Here is an 18,982-nt window from a genome sequence, read left to right as displayed (position 1 = left end):
GGTCAGCAGCATACACAGCTGTAAACTAGTTATTTCATTGATCAGAAATTGGGGGCTGTTTCAGGAATTGTGGTAATGCACTTTTCTCCTTGGTTGATAAGAGGAGGTTGTGTTGGGTAGCAGTGAGGTTAAAAAGGGTTGTATTCATTTTTTGTGCATTTGGATCAAGTTGCCTGCAGTACAAGTCAACAGCTTGTTTTACAGTGCAGAGCAGTGGGGTTTTTGTCAGGTTGTGCTGTGACTGTATATTGAGTTTGGGCACTTAGGTGTACTCCAGAAATACTGAGCAATTTGAAGAGTCAAGACCAGGGGATACCTTCAAGTAAAGCTGAAAGGTGCCCTTCTTCAGTGGATAAAATGTCACCTGTGTGAAGGCGTGGCCAGAGAGCACCACTTGCAGATCAATGCCATGCTGGCTGCAGGGAGTGTGTACTGGTTATGCAAACTGCTCTGAGAGCACCTTCTGGAACTGAGGGCCCCTTATCTCCTTGTGCTGAGTCTCATAACCTACTTACCTGCATCCTCTCCTCCTGCCTGGATAAAAGTCCTGCAAGCTTTGCCTTGACCCAGTTTAGATGGCCATGAACAGCAGTCAGATGCCAGATGATAAATTGAAGAAGAGTTCCTGCAGGAAGATTTAAAAATGCTCATTATCTTGGAGATTGCAGAATGCTATTGCTTTAATTCAACAGAGTAGGCACTCATTTGTGATCCCAGCAGGTTTTCTTTAAATAACAGCCACCCACAACAACAGGATCCTTACAGGTGGGGCTTTGTGTAGCATTAAGCTGATTATCCTCTGGGAGGGGTGTACCCAGATGCTCACTGGTACATAAATTTACCCAAATGTATTTGTTTCACTGTGTACCAACAATCTGGAATGTATAAGTTGTTAGTTAGTATCTATGAATATTCAGGAAACAATTTGCTTCTGCTGTTGTTTGTGGCTTGGCAGTTGTTTGGGGTCATGAGGTTTAAACAAGTTAAGCAATGTAGATTTTTTTTTTGTTATAAATTATTTTCTTGAAAGCCTTGCGTTTTCTGTGGTAACAAACAGTCCAAGATGCTGATTGCCAACAAAATAAAGTTCTTTTGCCACCTTGAATGCCTTTTTGCTAACCAAAAGGATATATAACTTCTTGGTCTTAGTTTAATGACAAGCTAAAAATATAAATACTAATCAAGTGGTAAATGGTATGTCTTACAAATTAGACAATTTTAACCTGTGAGTAGCTAAGGTACTTGTGATATGAATTGAAGTTTGATAAAAATGCGGAGATGGGATTGTTAGTACTTTAATAAAACCATCTTAATGCTAGAAACACTAAAACATAGCACTGGTTTTTTGGTTTTTTGTGGTTTTGTTTTTTTTTTTTTTTCTTTTTTTGGTTGGTTTGGGTGTTTTGTGGGAATTTTGGCCAAGAAAGGCTGGACCAAAAGATCCTAAAGGTATTTCTCTAGCCTGGCATTCTATGATTTTACCATAATTGCTTTTTTTAAAAAAAGGAGGATCATTTATAGTTATTTGAATGCCTTACTGATCATATTTTTGTTTGAGATTTCATCTGCTTTGTGTGTATGCTTTTTAAAGACTGAAAAGTAGTGATTTTCCTGCTTTCTCAAACCCTGGAATTGTGCAGTAATAAAACAAAACTAAGCTACATTATCCTTTCTTTTTTTACATCCCCTCCTTTCTGTGCTAGAGATTCCCTAGCTGCAAAGCCCCAAATATTTTTTCAGCATAACACAAGGGGTGAAACCTTGAATTAGTTTTCCTCCAGAAGTTTGCGTTTAGCAGAAGGCAGCTTGAAAGTGTGTAAGAGCTGACTCCTAGGATAAGAGAGGCCAACATGCTGTATTTCTCATTCATAATCCCTTCAGTAATCCTAATCCAGTGGAGATCTGTAGCCTTTATTAAGCATCACATGGAAGAGGATTCTTAAGGCTGCTCATAACTGGGCAGTAAATAAAGTCTCTGCACCACTTCTGGGCTGCACGTGTGCAGAGGCATGGCCTGTCCTGCTGCCTGCCCAAGGGAACACCTTTTTTTTTTATTTGGAGTCTGACAAGGAGGTTTTGCGTCTGTAGTTAAACAAATAGCATCAGAAATCATCAAGTATTTGGGTACTGAATACAACCAAAATTTATCAAGTGGAGAGCTTCTGTTGTGTTTATCTCAACAAATCCCTTAATTAGAACCTGGCAAGGTAAGTTGCATTTTTCTTTTTAATTCTCTGCAACAGGATTTTGTGTTCAGAACTAGCTTACAGTTTGAAGTGAAATACCCTTTTTGTATGCCAAGGTATATAAAACTGCGTTTGGGAGTTTTGTATCCGGAATTCTCCTTTTTGATACTACAGTAATTGTGTGGGTGCATGTTTGAAATACAAGCTTCACAATCTTGTTTGCAGCTACAAGTGGTGCTGAGTCTGATGTGCACGTGGGCCATACCTAGGTATTTACTCTCAGGGGCAAGATAGGATCATCACTTTCCCTGGTGCCAGCTAGTGTTTTTATCCTTGGGAGAAGTATTGGAGTATATTTTAAATTAATCTGTAGCTCTTAAACTCTTGCTGTTTTTCTTTTAGCAGAACTTAAAATTTGTTCCCCTCCAACATCTCTTTTAGGTTTTTTGCTAGTAAATTTTCTAGTCTGTTATGTCCTCCTGTTGCCTTCCATATTCTGTTCATCTGTTCCCTCTGTTGCTGGTATCTCTATAAAACTGTCAGGTTAGTGGGAGTCCTGTTCATGATAGATGAAATGTCACCTTTCCTAGGAGGGGGCTTCACATTAGCTGTGGTGTTTCTGGCAGGTCCTGTGGGTCAAGCACCACATTCTGCATAGATCTATGATGTGCACAAGCTCATAGAGTGTATAGGATTTGGTTCAGAATGCTGTCCCTTGCTTTGATTTCTGAGAAGTTAAAGTAATAGGTTAAGTCAGGAAATTTACCTAGGCTTTTGTTGTTTGTGTTTTGGGGTGATTGACTTAAATGGATTTGTGCAAGGTTTCTTTTCCTGAATTTCATGGGCTACTAGGTGGTGTTATTGAACAAGTCATATGCTTGTGTTGGAAGAGTTGCAAGAAGCATGTTATCCAATGGCTCAGGAAATCCATGGAGTCTGGCTGTTACATCTTTTTCCTGCCTGTGGAACATTACCTCTGGCAATCAAGGAATGTGCATCTTCTCTATGTGTGTGTGGCCTTCTCCTGAGGCCCTGAACTTGGTGTTCCACTGGTTGTCTGTGTCCATGTGGGGCTCTCGAGTCCGCAGCTCTTTAGCGGTGGTTGAGCTCTGCCCTGGTTTAAGTGCATGCAGTGGCTTTTCTCACCTGGCTTTAGAGTGTGGGTGTTTGCTGGCAGATGCTCCGTGCTGTGGTGTGCACCAGGGACAGCCTTGTTCGAAAGAGGCGTGAGGAAATCCTGTTCCAGAGGTCTCCTAATTGCACCAGAGAGAAGGTGTGGCAGCGAAGAGCAAAATGAGGAAGGAGCTGTTGATAGCTGGCTGTTTCCTGGATGGATCATGTTTCTCACCTGGTTGTTTAGTAAAACTGGTACCTGAAGTGATGCTGCTGCTCAGTTCATCCACTCTTTGAGGCTGTGCCTTGATGGGTCCCTGTTCCTCTCCTGTTTCTTGGGTACAGGAATTTAGGAAGGGAAGAGTGCATGTCACTGGGTGGATGAGGAAGGATCCGAGGTGCTGAGCAGTTGGGCTGGTTCCATTTCTTCCTCACTCCTTCCAGCCTTGGAACAGGTTTGGTTCCACTGGAGTTTGATTTTATTCCTGTACACGCCTTTGTTCAGGTTGTGCCTCTCACAAAAATCTGAGGGCAACAAAGTGAAAAAGTTTGTGGCTCCAGGAACTGCTTGGGAGGGACCTGTTGATAAGCCTACACAATACGATAAATAGGGCACACTAATACTAGGCCATGCCTTGCTATGGATGGCCAAAATTTGTTTGAAGTAGGGCTGCTCAAATAATAAATGCTTGCTTGTTTTGCAGGGAGAGACGGAAATAAGAAAGAAATTGTTGCCAGAGGTGACCTCAAATCCAAGGTCACATTTTATCAAAGCAGGCAGGTGGTACCCCTGAATGCATCCTCAGCAAGCAAAGTACTGAACACCGTACTTGAGCATTTGCTTCAAATTTGTTCTCCATTGCTTTAAAAGTAACCTAGAAGTGTTCTAGTTCCTGGAAAGGAGGCTGAGGTAGAGTGAATCATTCCTATCATTGCTTCTCTGGAAAACTAAAACTTGCTGAAGTCCTCAGATCTGTGTCATTAAAAGGAAGTTTTTGTTAGGATAGGCCAGATGGGAGTTACAGGTCTACGCTCAAAAGTTCTGGACTTGAAAATTTCTTTTCTGAGCTGCAATTTCCCTCATAGAGGAAGTTAGGAGCGAGCTATAAGTGGTGAGTTTTGTGTGCAATTGTCCCTTGGAGTAGTTAATGATCTGGAAAGATGTCAGAGTACCTGCATTATTTGAGCACAAAGAAAGTAAAGTACCAGGTAAAATTGGGTGTAATTAAGCGGTGATTTCAGGCCATTTGTGGCATTGATATGAAATTATGTTGTTAGAATAAGAGAGTAGGCATTTTGCTGAGAGCATTGTGGTACACCCTGTTGTGTCGCCCACTCATGGCATTCTGAAGATGCCACTGTACAACTGGGCATCCTGGGCAGGGGAGGGAGAGTTCCAGCCTTTCCTCTGCTTTCGAACCTCCCTGTGCTGCAGTGTTGCTGAGCAGGGCTCACCTTCCTGAGCAAACAAGGAACGCTTGAACGCTCACCTTACACAACACCGGACGTGCTCCTTCAATTAGCATTTGTGCGGATCTGAGCTATTTTGAGAGGAAACATGTGGGTTAGGTGGAAAGAGATGGAAAGAGGCAAAAGGACTGCAGGAACTGAGGAAAGGAGGAGGGCTTTTCCTTCTCCTGGGCAGAAGTGCCTCTGTAGTTACTGTCTCCTGACCCTTCAAAACACTTTGAGCTGCGTTCTCCTGCAAACACCAGTCTTGACACTTTTACAGATGTTTATTTCCTTCCCTCCATTTCTCGGCTTTCTCCTCCCCAAATTTCAGGTGAGAATCAAAATGTGTTGAACTCTTCAGCACTACAGCCTGGGGCTGCTTTGGCAGTAGTATGTGACTAGTTTTTTTTCCAGAGGAAAGATGTTTGACTGTGAATGACATTCTGGTTACCCTCAAAGTGAGAGACTTCAGAGTTTGACCCAATCTTGCACTAGGTTCTGTTTGCCCTGCCCAGAGCTTCCACAGCAGTGAGCATACCAAAGTCTGGCAGTCTGTCCCTTTATACTGGCAATTGATGGAACAATACGCTCCCACACTCGAGCAGATGCATGAGATGGAGGAAAGCAGTGTTTAACAAAGCTGGTTATTTTCTTCTGACAGCTAATTGTTATTTTAGACTTATCTTTCTGCTAGCTGTGGTTAGATTAAATATAGTGTGTGTGTTCATCCCTCATAATGAGTTATCCTTTAGAGGGGACTACATGCATGAATATTTGTCTGTACATACTGCTTCTTAATGACTTTATTATAGTTCTTGATCAGTATTGAAAAGCTTTTCAAATGTTTGCCAAACAATCACAGTACAGGAAAGGTGCTGAACTGATTCCTGTTTATATAGCTCACTTGAAATTTGAAGCAGTGAGACAGAAATCCTCATCTGATTGTCTGGGAGCAGCTGGAGAAACCTGGTAGTGGAAGATGTACTTGGCCGCAAGAGAGACCATGTGATTGCTGATATTAACTGTTAATATATTTAACTATAGATTTTTAGCACTGTGGGACATGTTGCAGCTGTTTTGATTCTGACCAGATGGTCTTCCCTGCATCTGTTTTGTGTTTTTGGTGACACTGGAGCAGTCTGCAGCACTGGAGCATTGGCTGGAGAGCATGGGATCCGGTAGTTCTGTAGAAGTCAAGTACAAGTACTCCCTGCAGAAGTCTGAAAATGGTGAGTGATTCTTAGAAAAATAATCTTTTCCTGTTTTCTCCTGCATGTGCTGTTGGCAGGCTGCATTGAATGTGTTTCTCTTCTGGGTTACCTGGTTTTCTTCATAGCACTCAAGTGAAGTTCTGTCTTTCATTATCCTCTTACAAGGTTTCTCAGGTGTCAGGCAGAAGACAACAGACTTGAGGAAATAACAGCTATTGAGACCAGGAGTAGGTTAAATCCACCCAAGCCTAACCAGAAATGAAACAACAGTTAGAACTAACACCTGCTGGATTAATCACTTGCTGGGTAATGCAGGTGTTGTGCCTCTGCTGACAGCGAGACAGATGTCACCTTCCTGCTTCCCCTGGATTATTTTCCAAGCCTCTTACTGGTGCAGGACTGGTTAAGCAGAAGTGTTAGTAAAGCCAAGGTAAATCTGGTTCCGAGGAATGTGAAATGGTGTGGCTACAAAAAGCAGAAAAGCAAAAAGTGTACTTTTTTCTAATTATATCAGCACAATGCTCTTAATCTCTGCTAGTAATCTAGACTTGTTTATGGCTCTCAAAGCTGGAATGATTTATTTTTACAAGCCCTCTGTAATGGTATCAATTTTGTGGGTGTGTGCCTGTGTCTGAACAAAGGGAGTTGATGAGGGAGACCTTAGACGTGAGGAAGTGTTAAAAAGTAAACAGTCCTTTCTTTGTTGTTTGAATTACGCGGTTGTCAGCACTGGCAGAACAGCAGGATGGGGCAAACTGTTTGCAAGTGCTTGGAAAAGAAAATAAGGATTGCAAGTGAGGATAAGGTTGTGACTCAGACTTTTGTTACTGTCCACTGTTGAAAAACTCAATTTTTTATTTAAGTTAGCCTTACCTGTCACCCATACCACCAGAGGTCCATGGGCTTTCCAAACAAGTTCAGGGTTATTTTAAGATGATAGTGTAACACAAAACTAGTTACTTATTTGAAACCTTGTATTACATCTGATACCTCAGCAACAGTTTCCCATGCAGTAAAACCTCTCTCAATTTCTAGAGCGCGCCTTGCCTACCGGGGGGTTAAATACCGTGGATGGTGGTATTTATGCTAACTGTGCACTTGATAACATGTGTTACATAGGTTTAATTTTTACTGATTCAAAAGATCTGGTTTTCATAGGCACGTGTGGAGTCATCACAAGGAATTTTTTCAAAGCCCAGCAGATCAGTAAGCACTTGCTCAGCAGGAGAGAAGGCAAAGAATACAGAAGGTTACGCCTGAATTGAGGCTTGCCAAATCTTACCTTCCTGCCCACGACTTCAGGGTGTCTCAGCTCCCTGCTGAACAGCAGTTGTAGATCTTCCTTTTTTGTGCTCTGCAATTCCCAGTGCTGAAAAAGAACCATAATTTAAAAGGATTATTATTGTCAATATATATAAGCCATTGAGATACAGTCTTTAGGGAAAGGTCACTGTTTCCTGCTCAAGTATCTGGAGGGCAGTTTTCTATGTAATTAATGCAAGCTGATTGAATTAATAAGATCTCTTTGTCTCTTGCCAGTGTATAGCAGCCTTTGGGTAGGGGTGAAGGATTTTCCTCTTTTTAATGAAGATTTTCCCACACACCTGCCATTGCTCTCCCTGCTTTGGTGAATGTGGCAACAGAATACACCTTCTGCAGCAGGCCTAGTTCCCTAACTCTATTGTTTCCCTTGGATTTTGAAGCCAGGCTATGGATACAGCAATCATCCCTTTCCCCCCTCAGCTAAAGATGACAGAGAAGCAGTGTTAGAAGATGTTTTAAGTGTAGGGCTCCAGAAAGGAACAGGAAGGGACGCAGCATAATCCAAAGAGACATGCCAAGTAGCAGAGCTGGTCCAAGTGCGGTGAAGGCCAGCTAAGGAGGATGAGAGATTCTACAGGCATGAAAAGTTCTGTGGCAGAACTTGAAAAAGGAAATGTGAAACTGCACCAAGGTACTTCACTTGAAATATGCACACACCCCATCTGAAATAACCTTTAAAGGGAACATACTGGAATTGGGAGAATACAAAGGATATGTTTTAAAGATCAAAGGGCAGATAGCCATAATTTGGTGGGAAGCACCTGGTGTCAGTGCTGGCTGTGGATTTGACCTCAAATAGGCACCTGGAAATTCTGGCATCTCGTTTGTTCTGTTTAAAATGGCCAAAGTTCTGTCTCCCTTTTTTCACTGCGGGTGTAGTTTTGTCTGTATGTTATTGTAAGGTAATAGTATGCTGACATTTATGCTGTGATAGAGTCCTTCTGAAGTTCTTCCACAACTGCAAAAGCTGAGGTATTTATTTGACATAAAGAGGTAGAAAACCCTCATATTATTAAGACTTTAGAAGGAAACTTGATATCCTGTCTTGTCCCAACTCTTTGTGTGGCCTCAGTTAAATTCCTGGTTTCCTGAAGCCCCAGCACCCAGAGATGGTAAGATGGACATAAAAATGATCAAGGTAAGTAGAAAGGGAGGATATTGTCTAACAGTACTGAAAAATGTGTTAGGATTTTTAGACCCTAATAATTTGTTAATGCCGGTGCTGAGGAGCCAGCAGCAACAGCTAAAATTGTTTCAGAGGTCTCTGGTCAGGCAGGGTCAGGTCAACCTCTTACAAAAAGAAGGTGAAAAGAAGTGGATATTTTTTGCCTTTAGGCACAAGAATACAATTCCCGGGAATTTCTTCTGAAAAGGCAAGTTTCCTCTTCAGTGTTCAGGGGTGGGGAAGGAGCTGTTGCAGGTACCTCAGCTGTGGCCAGTGCTGCTCAGCAGATGGTTCTGTTCTTGTCCCCCAGCTTTCAAGGCAGCTGTCTTGATCCAGCAGTGGTATCGGCGCTACATGGCTCGGCTGGAAATGCGACGCCGCTGCACCTGGAGAATCTTTCAATCCATTGAGTATGCCTGCGAGCAGGATCAGATCAAGGTATGCTTAGGAAGGCGGTTTCTGTGCCAGACTCGCTCAGTTCTGGCTGCTGGCTGGTAACCCTCTCAGTGCTTCAGTGGGCCAGGGACTGGGTTTCCTGCCCCTTTTTAGCCTATTGACTCCCTGCCTGCTTGTGTTGCATGAAACACAAAGTGATGACCCTCAAAAGCAAGCCGTAAGAGCTGTTTAACAGTTTTTCTGGAGTCTGAACACAATAGGCATGTCTAGTTGGTTTGTTATGCTTTAACTTTGATTAAAATTCTCTTACATGGTTGCCATGCTGTCAGGGAGAGGAAGGGCTCATAGTGTACTTCTGCCTGTGGCTGAAGGTAAAGCCACTGTTTTGACTTCATTTCAAGATAGTCAAAACTTAAATTGGTACAATGGGAGTTGCTGTACACACCAGACAGCATGAGAAGGGCAGTGGTAATATTTCCAGAAAGAAGATCACGATAAGTTGCCACTCTGTTGAATTTCATTCTGGGGTGACTGATGGGCTCTCCCTCTTCTTGCAGCTTCACAACTTCTTCAGTTACCTGATGGACCAGTTCACACCAAGCAGCAGCAAAGAGAGTAAGTTTGTGTGCTGTTTGTAGAGGTGGCACCAGCAGCTCCAAAGGTTGCACCCTGTATTATTCATTGCCCAGTGCTGGGCAATGTTCAGTATGGCAAATGTAGCCAAGAGTCTAAAGAGTGATGGCATCAGGAATAGGGAGTGAATTGTCTGGAGACTCTGAGCTGTGCAAAGGATGTGAGGCAATTCCTGCTCTTAGGAGCTGGAAGGAGGCATAAAAGTTCCATTTGTTTTCATAGAATCACAGAGTGCTGCACACTGCACATGGAGATTTGGCTCTGCAGCCTTTCCCCCACTCTAAGTTTTGTAGCAGTGCCAAGCTTGGACCCAGCATCTATGGCTGCCACTGCTCCTGAGTGCCAGCCTAATCAAATAGCTTTTCTTTAGAAAAGTACTAGAATGGTACCAATTAACTTCTTCTTTGTCTGTTTCTCTTAAAAAAAAAAAAAAAAAAAATCAACCACACTAATCTGCTGTCCAGGGGATTTTATCAGTCGCATGTTCATAAGTGGAGAAAGTTACAAAGAGGCAGAGCTGGAAAAATACTGTGACTATGAATCCATAGAGGTGCCAGACTCCTACACTGGACCCCATCTCTCTTTCCCACTTCTCCCTGACCATGCCACGGCCTTGCTGGAAGCTTTCCAACAGAAACAAGTAAGGATCCCAAAAGGTACCACACTTTCCCCTTATCTGCACAGGGGTGTAGGATAGGTGCTTTGGCCTCAGCCTTCCTAACAAGCTCAGTTGACTGGAGTGTAACAAGCTGGTCAGCTTTTAAACAAAAGGGTGCTGGAAATTAGATGGTGTTTCCTAATTCCATAGAAATGTTTCTGTTTCTGAAAATGTACTCCTGACAAAACGGAACACTTTACATATGAGTGTACCAATATTTACCTGAATATTATTTTTAAAGGGAAAAATCAGCAACAGCTCATGTTGAAACATTTCATCATTTTTTGTTCGAATTCCTCAATTTGTAAATAAGTATAGGATGGCCCAGAGGGAAACAGCCAATTAAAATGTTTTGTGCCATGCAACTTGGATGCTGATTTAAAACGTAAATTGTGATATTTTTGATGAGGAAGTTGAGTACCACTCCAGCACTAACAAGACAAGCCTTCATACAACTGCAGTGTTCTGCTGTCATCCCTCAGCAGATGTGCTGAACTGCAAAATAGGCCAAAACATCCCTTCTCCAAAGAGAAGTTCTAAACCAAAGGTGTCTCATGTCCTGACTGTATTAAAAGCCTATGCCCCGGCTTTGAGCGTATGTATCACTGCAGGACATGTGGAAACTCATGGACTGGTTTGATGTGGAAAAGCTAAGGAAGATCTAGAGGAGCAACTTCTTACCTGTGATACTGGCCTAGAATTTCTGCTGCTCCTGGAGGTGGTGTAGCCTAGTGGGTACAGCCTTGTCCACAAGGTGCTGGGGCTTTAGGGCTGCCTTGCCAGCCCTGTCAGTGCTGAAGCTGGGCTGCTTTGGGCAAGTCTCTTGCATCCTGCTGTTTCCCGATATTTGCCTTGTCTTGTTTGTATGCCCATAGGTCAGCACTATCCTAGAGAGAGTTTCTGCCGTCGAGGCTACCCTGGTGGAGTCTTTGCAGCCAGAGTGGTGCTGCTCAAAGACCACTGATTTCCTGCTTTAATCCCTTCACTTTCTCCTAGTAGCAGCTCCACGCTCGCTATGTCTTAAACCTCCTGCATGAGACCAGGAAGCACCTCAAGCAGTTGCCAAACATCAGCCATGTCTCCACCTGCTACAGCGAGGAGGTCACTGTTTGCGGTGCGTCCCTTGCAGCCTCCGGGGTGGGACGCTCATGTGGGAGGGTGGGGCAGAGAGAAAATGATAGTGAGGCCACAGTGCCTCCCTCTGTACTGAACGTGGAACACAAATGCTCTCTCAAAACGTGTGATGCACTGAGAGGCAGCTGGGTCTGTCTGAAATACCCATGTGGTCTTTTTTCTCTCACCCCAAACTTGGCGCCGTTTTACTAAACTACAGAAACTATATCCAGCTGAGGACTTGTCTCAAAACTTGATAGCGTTCTGATGTGTTCTGTGGTCTGGGATTATTTAAACAACAAAATCCTGGAGCTGTTCTGGATAAGCAGCAGCGCATGCATGCACACAGATCCAGAATGAGAACGCATCTTTGCATCCAATAAGTAAATTTGAGACAAAGCTTTTCACTATTTTTCTACTCTGACTAATGTTAAAATGTTGAGATATTTCTGAAAAATACATACGCAGCACAGACTTCTGCATGCAGTCAGCTTCTGGAAAACAAACCTCTCTCTTCAATATCACGTTAAACAAGAATTAGACTGTCATTTTGAATGCAAAGCTTTCTCCCATGTAATGATAATCTTGTGCCATGTTGTGCCATTACAAGAGATAAATGAATAAAGCTTCTAAATCAGTCTTCAGCAGGTGGTGTAGGTTTTTTTACTGTCCTTCTCAGACTTAAGCTCAAGCCTTACGTTGTGTCCTTTTCCTCTAGGCTTGCACTTCCCAAAGTATTTCAGTGGTCATTAATGTATAAAGGACATAATACATAGGAAGTTATGTATTGGTGGTTTTTTAAGCTCAAGGTAAACATACTGAGACTACTCTCTTTGTGCCTGTTAGGAGACTTGCATGGCCAGCTGGATGACTTGTTCCTCATCTTTTACAAGGTAGGCACCAAATTTGGAGAGGGAGGCTGTCCAGGCATTGCAACGGGTATCCCATGGGTCATGTTGAGTAGTGTTTGCAAAACTGGGCCATTCGTGTGCAATTCTCCAAGTCAATTTGATTGGTTTTAAATGGCTTCACAAATCAGTAGCTTATTCCCTTGATGACTTGGAAATCCATGTCCATTTTAGAAGTGCCAGTGGGTATTTTTCTGGTGCTGATAGCAATGACAACCCCATGTGACTGCCAGCTTTCATTGCTGGGGCCCACAGGATGCAGATGAGTGAGGATCTGTTGTAACCTGGGACAGGTGTGAGAGACTGTGCAGCTGTGGGGGAGGCATATGGAGACCATGGGGAGACCTCTCTGGTATCATCTGCCTGTTCCTTCCTTTTACAGAATGGCCTTCCTTCCCCTTCCAAGTCCTACGTGTTCAATGGGGACTTCGTAGACAGAGGCAAGCAGTCCCTTGAGATCCTTGTTATCCTCTTTACCTTCCTCCTGATCTATCCCAAGGAGGTTCATCTCAACCGCGGGAACCACGAGGACCACATGGTGAACTTACGGTACGGCTTCTGTGCGGGGCTGAGCACGATGTCAAGGGTGTTGTGCAAAATCCCACTGAGCTTCTTTTCTCCTGTTCCTTTAGCTATGGTTTCACCAAGGAAGTGATGCAGAAATACAAGGTAGGCCTATGTTTGTGTCTCCTTTACCATGTGAGATGTGCATTTAGAAGACTTGAAGCTTCATCTCTTTTCTGACCTGTCCTCTTAGGTGCATGGGAAGAAAATCTTGAGGATGTTTCAGAATGTCTTCTGCTGGCTACCCCTGGCCACCCTGATTGATCAGAAAGTCCTCATTATTCACGGGGGCATCTCTGACACGACTGACCTGAACATGCTTGAGAAAATTCAAAGGGACAAAGTAGGTTTTATTTCCCAGTTATTGCAAGAGACAACAGTGTTGCTGATTGTGGTGAGGAGCTCATTTCTACATGTCAGCTTAGCTGTTGACAAGACAAGTCTAACAGATGGTCTTCCTAGACAAATTCATCTTTAGGTAGAGGCTTTGGTTTGTTGGTGTGTGTGCATGAGCTGTGAAGGGATGAAGCACTGTTGGTTTCTGGAATATGTGCTGGTGCTGAAGTAAAAACACAGTGATGATGAGACATTGTCCCACAGTTCCTTAGTCTGTTTTTACCCCCTAGATTTCCAGAAGGATTTTGATACATCATTTAACTTGTCTCTGTCTCACTCTCTAGTTGGGAAATACCACTTTGCTTCTCCAAATATGATGACAACTCTTCCACTAATCATTGATGCTTCCTTTGCTCTGCTGCATAGGTCCCACTGCAGATTAAATCTGTCTGCATGAAGTCAATGAGGAAGAGTAAGATGTGATGGATGTGGGGGCCAGCTGTAAACCCAGGATGGCATGTTTGAGAGGATGGCACTAATAGTCCCCCACAGTTAATCAGCAGTTGAAGGCAGAAGGGAATTGGGGCTTGGAGGCTTGGATCACTTGAAGTCTGCCAGTGGAAGATGTTAGAGCTGGAGATCTGGGTTTTCATGCCATGTCATCAGCTCCATTTCTCTCATATCTTTCAGTTTATTTCTGTGTTAAGGATGAAGAAAAGGAAGGAGTCGAGTAGAAAACCAGAAATACCGGCCATAAATGGGGAGAGCAAATCAGACACTGAGGCAGCTCCCGGGTTATCTCTGCAGCCCCAGTCAGCACAAGCTCCCAGCACAGCCAATAGGCTGGAGTTCTCCAGGTGGCTCCGGCAGACGGTGCAGGAGCAAATTGACACGTGCCGCCGGCTGATGGACATCAGTGAGTCAGAGCCAGAGGAGCTCACCTATTCCAGCATGGTCTCCTTGAAGGACGTGGATGGGCCATGCTGGACTCGCCAGGAGGAGTGGAAGCAGGTGAGGAGTCTAGGCGGGGTTGTGGGCTGGGTGTGCTGTGGGTGCCTCCTGCAGCGATACGTGACCAGGAAGGGCTGTTCTCTGAGGCCTTGGGGATGTTTCCTTAGGTACCTTTGTTACCTCCTGGGACGAGCAGCTTCATTTTCCAGCCTGTGAATCTCTTCTGTGCACTCTAAAACCTCAGTTACCTAGTTCACATTGCATATGACCTTCCAGTGCTGCACACCTTATCACTACAGAGCTATATGTTGAGGTCAGGGTTAAAGAGATTAAGCTTTAATCCAAACAGTGGTTCCTGAGTCAGCATTTGTGTTTCTGGAGGCTGGAGAATGTCGTGGCTAGAGAACCAAGGAGTTCAACACTAAGCCTGCTAATGGCCTCAGGATCTGCTGGTTGTTCTTGCCCCTTGTGTTTCAGGATGGAGGAAGACAGGCAAGGCTCTTGAACATCTTAATGCTAGGAAAGGAAAAGCTTGTATCAGGCCTGATTTATGCACATCCCTCTTTCCCCAGACACTCTGGATGTGCCCATAGCTCCAACAATATTGCCACTTCTGAGGTGGCCCAGGTCTGTGACAGTCTTCAGCTGGAATGCAAGCAAACATGTCTGTTCCCCTGCACTATGGTTATAGCAGCAGTCTAGGGAGGGATTTGAAGACTGAGCTGTATTTGCTTAGTGAACTTTTCCAATCCTTTCAGGTTTTAGATCTCCTCTGGAGTGACCCCATGCCTCAGGAGGGCTGCAGAGAAAATAAGGTGCGAGGTGGTGGCTGCTACTTTGGGCCTGATGTGACGGAGAGGTTCCTTGCGAAGTACGGCTTGCAGTTCCTGATCCGCTCTCATGAGTGCAAGCAAGAGGGCTACGAGTTCTGTCACAACCGCAAGGTCAGTCAGGGGTGGTGTGAAGGATACTTGGGTTTCCATCCTGCTGGGGTGGGCTTTTTTGGGGGGGTAGCTTGTCTCAGTTCTGCATTTCTTCCAGTGGGGCTTTAAGCACATAAAAAATCCTTGAACAGCCTTATTGGGAGTTACTGAAGTGTGTTTCCAGCTGAGGTCTTAGGTCAGGGTAATCTGGAGTTGCCTGCTCTGTTGGGGACATGGCTGTGCAGGCAAACCCTGTCCTTGTGTGTGGTGGTTGAGAAAAGATCTGAACCCAGTTGTGCCATGGCCCCCATGCGTAGTGCAGCTGTTCCTGCAGATGAGCTACAAAAGGGTGTTGCCGAGCTGCTGCAGCCAGGTTCTGTTTCAGAAGATTCACAGTCACATCAGTGGCTTTGTCAGGGCACTCAGACTCTGGAGAGCAGAATTGTTGGGGGAGAGAGCACAGGGGGCAATAGTAGAAGCCTAGCATGTGGTCAGATCCATGTGTGACCAGTGCCACCCATGAGGAACTCACACTTGCGAGGCTTTCAGGCCAGCTGCCACCTCACTCTTCCCTTTTCTCTGTAAAACATGGTGCTTTCACAGTCTGTGGACTTCGGAGGGGACCTGGTGTGTTGTTTACACATACAATAAGTACTACAGGATGTACGTACTGACCGTAAATGCCTCTTTTTTTGGGATTAGGTGCTGACCATCTTTTCAGCCTCAAACTACTATGAGATTGGCAGCAACAGGGGAGCCTATGTGAAGCTGGGACCAGACCTCATCCCCCACTTTGTTCAGTACCAAGCAAACAAGACAGCCCATATGCTCACTATGACCCAAAGGCAAGGCATTCCAGTTGCTCTGTATTTACCAAGTCAATATTCCCAAAGGGAAAACTTTGTAAGCTTTTAGAAAGTTTGACTCTGGAGCTGAACTTTCACAGCTTGATTTTCTAAATAATAGCCCTAAAGGAGGGTTCAAGCTTTGTACTTGAAGTTACTGAGGAAGGCTCAAGGGTTGAGAAGGGAATGTTAACAAAATTCCAAGGGGATTTTTTTCAGGGTGATTTTTCAGATTTTCTTTCAATGTCAGGTTTTAACTTTTGACCTTTGCTGAGGTTCCCTTTTGCTTTGTTACTTCACAAATGAATGCAGGGACTCGTGGCATCAGCTGCAGGGATCTGTGCCCTGGGCATGCAGTGCCTTGTCACAAGCACTGAGATGCAGCTGTAGCTGTACAGAGCAGTTGTGCGAGGGTCTGGGCAATCCATGGACAAGCCAGATAGAGGACCGGGAGGGAAGGTGCAGTTTTTCTTGTGATTCATGGCAAGTCCTTAAAGTGCTTCTCTCTGTTCTGCATCCTCCAGAATCAGCAGAGTAGAGGAGTCAGCCTTTCGAGCCTTGCGGGAAAAGCTGTTTGCTCACACCTCAGCCCTCATCAGTGCCTTCAAGGCCTATGACAGGGACAATACAGGTAACTCAGAGCTGAGGGACATGTGCGTTCATTGCCTGGTTGGATAGTGCTCAGGTGACTAAGTGGAGTTTGTGGCTGGTTGGGAGACTGCTCATTGACAGTTGTCACCAGCTGTCATGGGGAGGCTGTATCAGATCTTGCCAGAGGTCATTTGCTGTTAGTCTCTGTGAGTACCTCTGAGTGACACCATAAAGAGGGGGTAATGGAAAAGCAGGACGTCATTAACCTAATGTATAGCAATTTAGGCTGGTATTAGAAAAACTCTCTGCAGCTGGAGTACTGGTGAAGCATTGGAAAAGCTGACCTGGAACATGTCTGTCGTGTCACTTGAGAAGGGCTGGGTGGTCTCTAGAGCCCCTCCATCCCTGGAGTCTAACATCACTGGGAAGAGGAAAGTGAGGGATGTCTTCCATGGCAGTTGCCTCTGTCAGAGCCTTAAGGAAGGAGCTGAAAGTTCTTACTTCTCTGGCTGACAGGAGGGCTGTGCTGCTGAGAACTGTCAGCTGGTGGGCTGGGGGAGAAAAGGGTTATGGTGGCTGGCAGAACTGCTCATGGGGAGAACTGCTTTCTTGCTTTCTTCCCTGGCAGCAAAACTGTTCATAGGAATCCAGCTCACTTGCTACAGCAGCTGCTAAAATGGGCTACAAATTTCTGATGAAATACCCAAAGTTAGTATCTTGCCTTTGCTCAGATGTTTGCAGTGTCATAGCCTTGATTTGCTGCAATGATGAGAAGCTTGCTGAGGCTTGGAGGGGAAGTGTGTTTGCACCTGTGGTGCAAAATGATGCTGTACTGTCAGCAGCACCTAGACTGTGTATGTGTCACTACTTTAGGCTTCTTCTTTGCCTTTATATGCTTTTCTGTAACCCAGAGATGTCTCCCTTTTCCCTGCAGGAAGGATCACTCTGAGCAACTGGGCAACAGCAGTGGAGTCAGTGCTGAGGCTGGGACTGCCCTGGCGAATGCTGAGGCCACAGCTGGTGTGCAGCACCAAGGACGGCATGCTGGAATACAAATCCTGGCTGGATGACCTGGCCATGGAGCAGAGGAGCCAAGAGGTAAGCACTCACCCCCTTCCATCAAAGCATGATGTGAAGCAGCTGCTCACCAGATCGTCAGCATGTGCACACCAATTATGGTACAAAAGGACAGTGGACGGTTCCTGCAGGGTCCAAAACCACACTGAAGTTGATAGAAAGTCTCGCCTGAGCTCAAATAGTCCTGAGGCATCCAGCCCATTTTAGAAATAGATGATGGATGTGAAATCAAAATTTAGAGGTAGTTTTGGATGCAGGCTTTTGAGCAGGAAAACTGTATTCCACTCTCCAAGTAGCAGTTTCTTAATTAGGCCCAGCAAATGCAGCTCTGCAGTGGTTATAGAATGTAGCCCGGTCACTGTTAGCGCAGAAAAACGCTGTTGGGAAGGGGCAGGTTGCTGATGGTTTGTTCTGCAGCTGCACAGAGGGTCCAATCATCACACACCTGTTTGGTATGGCACTGCTGGCATGCTCTTGAGAGCAAAAAATATTCTTATTTGTGAAGACATCTGCAGTAACGACTCAGAGAAAGCAGAGGTGTCAGAAGGATAAAACAAGTGTGATCATGTCTTTCAGCACATCCAGTCGAGCTTGCTGGAAGTCATTTATCGAAACAGATCCAACTTGGAGACCATATTCAGGATCATAGACAGAGACCATTCAGGTAAGCAGGTGGTATTGATCACTGCCTTGTGTTCCCTTCTACTTTGGATCTTCCTTTAGTATGTATAGAGGTGTTTTTATTTAACTGTTTAAGGCTTGGGTCTTCCTGCTCCCTCCCAAGTTTCTGAAATGTCCATTTATATCATGCCTTTTTGCTACTTCATGTTTTAGCTAGTGTTCTCCACATTAGGAGATGTAGTTGCAGCATGTCAAATGCTCCTCCATAGGTCTCATCTCCTTTGAGGAATTCCAGCAAACCTGGAAGCTGTTCAGCTCACACATGAACATTGAACTCACGGATGATGGCATTAATGACTTGGTTCGCAGCATTGATTTCAACAAGGATGGGAACATTGACTTCAACGAGTTCCTGGAAGCCTTCCGCCTTGTCAAACAGTGCCCGTCGTGAGAACCTGCCGAGGGCTGCCATGTCCAATGCCTTGCTTTCTACAAAGCCAGGACTGTCCAACCTAACCCAGAGTGTGCCTGCAGATGCCAAGCAGGGAAAAGGAAGGCTAAAACAGACATCACTGTAGGCAACAGCTGTGACCCATCTGGGGAAGGTAACAGATGAAATAGAGGAGCTGCACTTCAACTGACTGGTTTTTAAAGAAGCTGTATTTTAAGTAGTTTCCTGCTCAAAGGGAAGATGCAACTTAGCTTCTCTTGTCAATGTGATGAAAAGTTACAGGTATATTCAAGAGCAGTAAAGGGGAAGTAAAGGTATTACTTGTAGGCAGTGTTCTAAGGACGTAGCACCTGTTTGATCACAGCTTTCCTTTTAATAAACCATTTTTTCTAGATTGCTGTTTCTTGGTTGTTCATTTCTTCTCTAGTCAACTCTGTGAGCAGCAGTGCTGTTCCAGTGGTGATA

At 44.7% G+C, this 18,982-nt stretch overlaps 1 protein-coding gene and 1 long non-coding RNA gene across 2 annotated transcripts; one reads left to right on the top strand and one right to left on the bottom strand.

The window, feature by feature from the left end:
• Positions 1-19: 19 nt before the first annotated feature.
• On the bottom strand, positions 20-8,796 carry LOC116443794. The gene is made up of 3 exons (XR_004240053.1): positions 8,710-8,796; positions 7,245-7,331; positions 20-625 (listed from the first exon to the last, which is right to left on the bottom strand). It is a non-coding gene; the product is annotated as an uncharacterized LOC116443794 (long non-coding RNA).
• On the top strand, positions 1,939-18,621 carry PPEF2 (protein phosphatase with EF-hand domain 2). Its single transcript, XM_032108386.1, has 17 exons — positions 1,939-2,207; positions 5,890-5,980; positions 8,761-8,888; positions 9,404-9,461; positions 9,944-10,119; positions 11,137-11,251; positions 12,097-12,143; positions 12,541-12,707; positions 12,791-12,827; positions 12,916-13,065; positions 13,749-14,069; positions 14,768-14,953; positions 15,635-15,777; positions 16,302-16,408; positions 17,303-17,466; positions 18,022-18,109; positions 18,336-18,621. Exons 2-17 carry the CDS (start codon positions 5,920-5,922, stop codon positions 18,515-18,517), a joined length of 2,130 nt encoding a protein of 709 aa, XP_031964277.1. The 5' UTR covers positions 1,939-2,207; positions 5,890-5,919; the 3' UTR covers positions 18,518-18,621.
• The last annotated feature ends 361 nt before the right edge of the window (positions 18,622-18,982 follow it).

This window comes from Corvus moneduloides, chromosome 5, assembly GCF_009650955.1.
Source record: "Corvus moneduloides isolate bCorMon1 chromosome 5, bCorMon1.pri, whole genome shotgun sequence".
NCBI lineage: Eukaryota > Metazoa > Chordata > Aves > Passeriformes > Corvidae > Corvus > Corvus moneduloides.
The sequence above is the reverse complement of the archived record's forward strand: the minus strand, read 5'-3'. Positions and strand labels throughout refer to the sequence as shown.